This window comes from Sinocyclocheilus rhinocerous, unplaced genomic scaffold (assembly GCF_001515625.1).
Source record: "Sinocyclocheilus rhinocerous isolate Xijiao unplaced genomic scaffold, SAMN03320098_v1.1 scaffold50, whole genome shotgun sequence".
NCBI lineage: Eukaryota > Metazoa > Chordata > Actinopteri > Cypriniformes > Cyprinidae > Sinocyclocheilus > Sinocyclocheilus rhinocerous.
In genome coordinates, this window is record NW_015641057.1 from 1,503,759 (window position 1) to 1,510,358 (window position 6,600).

The 6,600-nt window shown below is 37.9% G+C and overlaps 1 protein-coding gene across 1 annotated transcript in view; it reads left to right on the plus strand.

Annotated features, from left to right (window-relative positions):
- Positions 1–6,600, plus strand: part of LOC107754481 (bifunctional heparan sulfate N-deacetylase/N-sulfotransferase 1-like) — a 36,155-nt gene that overhangs the window by 7,897 nt on the left and 21,658 nt on the right. Inside the window, exon 2 of the mRNA XM_016570940.1 lies at positions 3,886–4,700. Coding sequence (XP_016426426.1) covers positions 4,182–4,700 — 519 coding nt within the window. The 5' untranslated portion in view covers positions 3,886–4,181. The remainder of the gene's footprint in view (positions 1–3,885; positions 4,701–6,600) is intronic.

The following is a 6,600-nucleotide window of genomic DNA, read 5'->3' on the forward strand; positions in this document are numbered from 1 at the left end:
GAATATAAGACGACCGCGTTTTTTCAGATGTATTTCCTATTAAGTCGTCATGCTAAATATTCGGGACAATACGGTAGTTATAATTCTAGGGCATTGACAGGCGTTTGCTGTGGAGTTCTGGATAGAATATTACGTTTAATCAGCAAAAAGGATGCAGAATTCCAATATGAATTTTGAATATGAGGAAGATTAATTTGTAGTGAAATGAATAAAAATAGAAATCTATTAACAGAAATGAAAAGAAATGTATAGATAGATAGATATGGTTAAAGATAGATAGATAGATAGATAGATATAAAGATGATAGAGAGATAGATAGATAGATAGGTAGACAGATAGATAGACAGACAGATAGATAGCGCCAAAACGGCATTTATTGTTTAAATACTATGGACAGAATTTGAAATCTGAGACTTTGTTTCATATTAACAGTACCAAATCACAACGCTTATCGCGATTTATTGGATGGGAGGTGCCCTTCAAACCTCTGTCCATTAACTGAAAACAGGCTAGAATAATCGATTCTTGGGATTTAAGAATGAATATAGTTTCGTAAAAATGAGATATGGATATTTTTTTTAACCCAGCCCTGGTACATAGTCACAGATGTAGTTAAGAGATAGATCTTAGTTAGATAGATTCATTTCATGGAATGCATTGCCTATGTTGAATTCTTTTTTAAATTTGAAGTTCATTAAATAATTTTTCAACTTCCTGTGTGTTGTAGCCAATTCAGTTCTGAATTTTATATACAAACTCTGTATCCGTTATAAAGACTGTCACATTTTGATAGTTTCACATTTTTTTTCAGATAAATTCACGTTCTTTCCACCATAAAATTATATTTTGATCTGCTAGCCTGCATGGCCAAAGCAAGAACTCGGTATAGAAGTAAGAATCAAATTCTAGCATCATCGCCGGCGGCGTCACACCTACACAGAGCAACTGAAGTGATTATTGACTTTGAGTTTTGATTGCAATTAAAGTGTTGATTGCAACTGCCGCTAAACGCTGCGCTGAATAAGCCGCTCGCTCCCACGTGTCATTGTGTTCAGCACAAACCCACAAACCCCAGAGCTGCCAAAAGTGATAAATGAGCGGCTGCTCTGCCCTTCAGGTCTCTATTGGCCGTCTCAAGGGAATCCGAGCAGTTTGTTCCTCTAGAATATCCAATAACATAAACATGCTTGTGTTGGTTGGTTCGTGTGGGTCGATGGGGTTGAGTTAAGCGTGTGAGGTGTGTCATACATGGCCTGAGGTGTTACTGTTAATTTTCTCATCATGGATCTGTCGCTCATGATTGTGTTTCCCGCTGATGTCTGATGACCTCGTCCTCTTGAGCTGCTCTCTGGGGTTCTGCTTCAATCATTTACCCACTTCTGACTTCGTAATAAAAGTCTTTCATGTTCTGAATCCGTCACAGTCAGAATGAGGTTATGAGGCAGAATATGGGCCACAGAAATGTTGGTGTGTTTGCAGAAGAAAAGATTAATCTATTTCATATTTAATGGGAAGAGAGAGAAGAATTGAGATGTTGCAGGATAAAAGGAATTGAAAACACACGTTAATGATAATAATAATAATAATTTTAGGACATCGTCCACATTGCATGAAAATTAGCACAAATCATTCTCAGACACTCATGACAAAGTTATCAGAAGATTTTTTATTCATCAAAATTCATCAAGGGTTGCAAAGATATAAATCCAGTGTTTCCCCTACCATTATATTAGGGGTGCCCTGTTAATGTTATTTTATTTTATATCTATTTTATATTTTCTCCATACTGTAATTTGGCTCCAAACCTCAGATGAAAATTGTCATTTTGATCCCCCTCTACAAAATAGTGGATTGCTCGGTAAATATTCATCAGTGACATTTAATATTTTGGATTTCTTCTTCATTTATGTATTTCTTTCAACAGAAAAAATAATTGTAAATCAATTTTAGATGTGAACCTCTGGTTGAGTTGAAAAACGAAACAACCCATTCCAAGTTTCAAGTCTAAAATTACTTGAAGTTTTATGACTTAAAGTTAAGACCAGTCTCAAAGGACAAGGTCACATTGTTTAAATAGATTTATGCAACCCGGCCTTAGAATTAAAGTAGAATTTTAATTTGCAATTCTAAAATTCTTTAAATTCTTTTAAATTTCCATTGTGAGTTCCTGAGCTTTTGAAAGGAGTTCTAGAATTTCTCCTCAGGTTTCCAGGCTGTTTGAGTCTCCATTCTTTCTCTCTGTTTCCATGGAGAGCGAGTGGTTGCTACAGTGCGTGGTTTCTTGGTGTCAGCGCAAGGCTTCTTGAGGATTCGCTATGACCCCGAGGGTTCGGCTGGCCCCTTTCACAATGGGCCGACCCGTTCCAGAGTCCCAGCACTGCTTTTGTTGGCACACTCATATATCAAGTGCATTCTCCTGCCAGCGGCTCCAACAATTCTTTTTGAGGGCCGTTTCTGTCCTCAAACGCTCACATGCTCGCATCAAAGACCCAGTGGGGACGTTCTGCGATTTCGACACATGCAAGTGCTGTGAAATGAGAACAAACCCCCTCCTGAGTGTCACCAAACAACTTCTGTGCTCGTTCTTTTTCCTTCTGTCTCTCTGTATGTATAGCAGGCTGACAAAAATCACAATTTCTTTTATACATTTTATTTAATAGTAACAATAATAATGATTATGATAATGTTTTGATAATGATTTTTCTTAAATACTAGTTTTAACTACAGTGGTTATATTTATTTTTATGTCTATTTTATTTAAGAAAAATATATTCATTTGTCTTAATATTTTTACAGTCAAATATTACAAAAGTAATTTATTTTTAACATTTTATTTAATAATAATAATAATAATGATAGTCATGTTATTTTTATAAATGCTTTTTTTATTTTGCATTATATTTACTGAGTAACTAATTATTTTGCATATCTGTCTATTTTGGAGACTGCTAGTGCATAGTGACCCAGATTTAGTTTTTGACCATTGAAAATGTGACCACAGCATTTGTTTTCATCGTCTGTCTGTAGTTTTATCTTCTCTGTGAATTTATGGATAGATCTGATGTGTATTTTTACACCGGCAGAGAATCAGGACACAATTTCACGGCTCTGTTGCAGCACGTCTCATCCAAAGACGCTGTGAAATATATGCAAATTCAGCCCAAATAGTTCCTGAAACCCTTTGAGAACAAACCCATCGGCCCACAGCGACCCGCCAGTGTCCAGAGCTGAGTGCTCTCCTGCTGCGTGTGTCTGAACGCACCGCGGCTCTAATCTGACTTTGATATTCCTCTTCATGCCCTGAGCGCTGTGTCTTCATCACATAAACTCAAATACTGCTCTGTGTGTGTGTGTTTCTCTCTCAACTACACACACACCTTTGATTTATTGTCTTGCAAGAAAAATGTGTGAGGAAATCTGATTGCAATAAAAATTGTGTTTTAAAATGATTTAAAACATTATTATTATTATTATCAAAAAGATTCAAAATATTATTATTATTATTATTGTTGTTGTTGTTTTTTAAATATTATTTATAAATACATAAAATTTTATTATGATTAATTAAATATTATTTATTGAGTTATTATTGTTATTATAATGTACTAAACTAAATAAGAAATATGACTATTGTAATATTCACTTTAAAAACAAGTATTTAACAACAAAAACAACAACAATAATAATATTAATAATCATAAATATTTCACTGTAAAATAAAATAATTCATTTTCATTATTATTAAATAAAATTAAACAAAATAAAAAAATACTATTGTAATATTCACTGTAAAAAAAATATTATTATTATTATTATTATTATTATATCAATTTTGATTCTTCCTTGTAAACATTTTTTTCTGACTTTCATATTCATGTCTTTCAGGTGTGCTGGTGTCCACTGGGATACTGTAGCGATGATTATCTGTCAGTCACAGCAGAGCCGGCCCCCCGCAGCAGTTCGTGACCAATCAAAAGTGGACAAGAGGGCGGAGTCAGTTTGACTGACAGGCGAGTCATCCACTCAAATTCTGAGTCCTACCCCCTCTCTTCAGCTCAGCGATGGTCACGTAGAAGCACAGACACATTTCTGTTGCACTCATTTTACATCCCAATCATGTAGATTGAACTTTATCCATCGGTTTTCCTTCCTTCAGCTGTTTGTTTGTATTTGTTTGTGTGATGCTCGGTGTGCTCCGCCTGCGCCGTCTCGTTCGACAGGTGCCGCTACAGACCAGCTTCATCTTCCTCTTCCTCCTGTGCATCCTCAGCGTCTTCCTCTCTTCCTACTTCCTGTTCGTCGTCAAACGAGAGCTGGAACCGTCGCTCGCAGCAGGACGCGCGGCCGGTGACCTCTACGTAACCCCGTCTCGGCCCCTCCCCTTCCTGTCTGGAGCGGGCGGGACGCTGTCGTCCGATGGCTCTCGGACGGATCCGGTCGTGCTGGTGTTCGTGGAGAGTCTGTATTCGCAGCTCGGACAGGAGATCGTGGCCATCCTGGAGTCGGCGAGGTTTCGCTACCGGACGGAAATCTCTCCTGGAAAAGGAGACATGCCCACATTAATGGACGGACAGCGGGGCCGCTTTGTGCTTATTGTGTACGAAAACATTTTGAAGTATGTGAACATGGACGCCTGGAACAGGGAGTTACTGGACAGATACTGTATCGAGTTTGGAGTGGGAATGATCGGCTTCTTTAAGGTGAGCGACTCTATATCACTCCTTCAGCTCTGAGTCTGAATTACAAATTTCCTGCTGGGAAAAGTACACTGCCGTAAGCAGTGAGGTTTGTTATACCTGGAGAAAGTGATCCAGTAGTCTCAAAGCTTCTTGACTATCTTGAGCTAGAGATTATGTTGACGTTACAGACAGCAGACAGGGCAAATATGCCGCCTCACAGTCACCCAGTCGCCCTACTGCGGGGGCTCTACGACCAGAGCCGAACAATGTACAGGACACCCTGAGCTAGTCGCATCCAAAGCCGTATCTAAGGTCCTCACATTCTTACTGTCCTCAATTAAAGTTTGGATGCGTGTCTCTAGTTCTAAAATCCTCTCTGTCAGCCTAACTATTTCCCTGCATTTATCACATGTGAATCCCTTGTTGCCAACAGAGAGAGATAAACTGTACATGTGGCAAGCGGTGCAAACAACAATAGCAGGAGAAGAAGCCATTACTCACCGTGATTGATGAATGATTCCGACTTACCACTGTTGTTTGATGAACTTGTGAAAAATGGAGCGAGAGAGAAAAATAAACAGTAATAGATGTGAATAGAAATGCGAATGGAAGCAGGCGCGCTGCACTCGCGGTTTTAGATTAAAGGCGAAAGATCAAATTAGCCAGATTAGTTTGATAGATAATATCAGAAATATGGTGGGAATTAAGTTATATTTGATCACTTTAAACAACAGAGAGTGATAGTAAGATAGCGATTCAATAGAAAAGTGAAGCTACACGGAGCTACAGTCGCAAACCACTCAGCAGCACGGCAGACTGGAACCGGCCTTAAGTCTTTTGACTTTTTTTTTTTTTTTTTTTGAGAGCTATCAGTTTTAACATTTATTAGACCTTAATTTATTAGACTTTAACATTTATTAGACTTTAATAACTTCTCATTTAAGTGAACTTAAAACAATCTTTACATAACCCCATTATAATCAATGTCATATTTACCTGTGCCCTTCAGGAGAAATATACAGAAATTGAACAAAGTAATCAAACACAAAATTCTAAATTAAATATAGATGAATCCTTATAGCTATAAAAGTTATTGATTTCCTCTTTTTTTTTTTCTTTGATGAACAATCATCACAGCAGCTGGTTATTAGGTTGTTTTGGTTGCTGTTTTTTAAAAGCTGCAGCTGCTCAACGTGACGCAGATCTGACACGAAGCTTATTATTTTCTCTCAAATCTCTTTAATTTTTCTGACCCACTTCAGGTCTTAAAGTCTCTACTAATGAACTGAGGAGTTGAATCAAGTGTGTTAGATGAGGGAGACAGTGCTGGGCTGCTCCAGGACAGTTTTGAAAACCATTTCAGAGACATGTTCTTAAATGTGACTCAACATATTACATGCATGCACAGATTTAAGGGGCCGTTCACATGTTGTGTCTTTTGCGTGCTCAAGTTCGTTATTTCAAATGCAGACGTTCATAATGGAAGCGACATGTGAACGGCCCCTAAGGCACCTTTAATCACATTTTTGGTCATTTTATGACTTAACTGACCACGACATTGCATGCACATAGTTTATTTCATGCTTTGATATGAAATGATACAGGCTACAGCGCTACGAAGAGCACAGAAGAGCCCGCATTACGAACACAGTACCGTTTCCGCGCTCGTTTGAATCATGCCTGGCACTGAAGTGAAGCTGGAGCGCGCGTCTGAAACGTTCTGCGACTAAATAAATACACTTTTTTTTTCAAAAAAAGAGACAGAAGCAGCAGTTGTGGGCGGTGGCCAACCCTAGCTCCACCCCTGCATTTAATGCGTTATATATTTTTAATGCGTTGAACTGAAAAAATTAATCGCCTGCGTTAACGCGCTAATTTTGACAGCACATATATATATATATATATATATATATATATACAG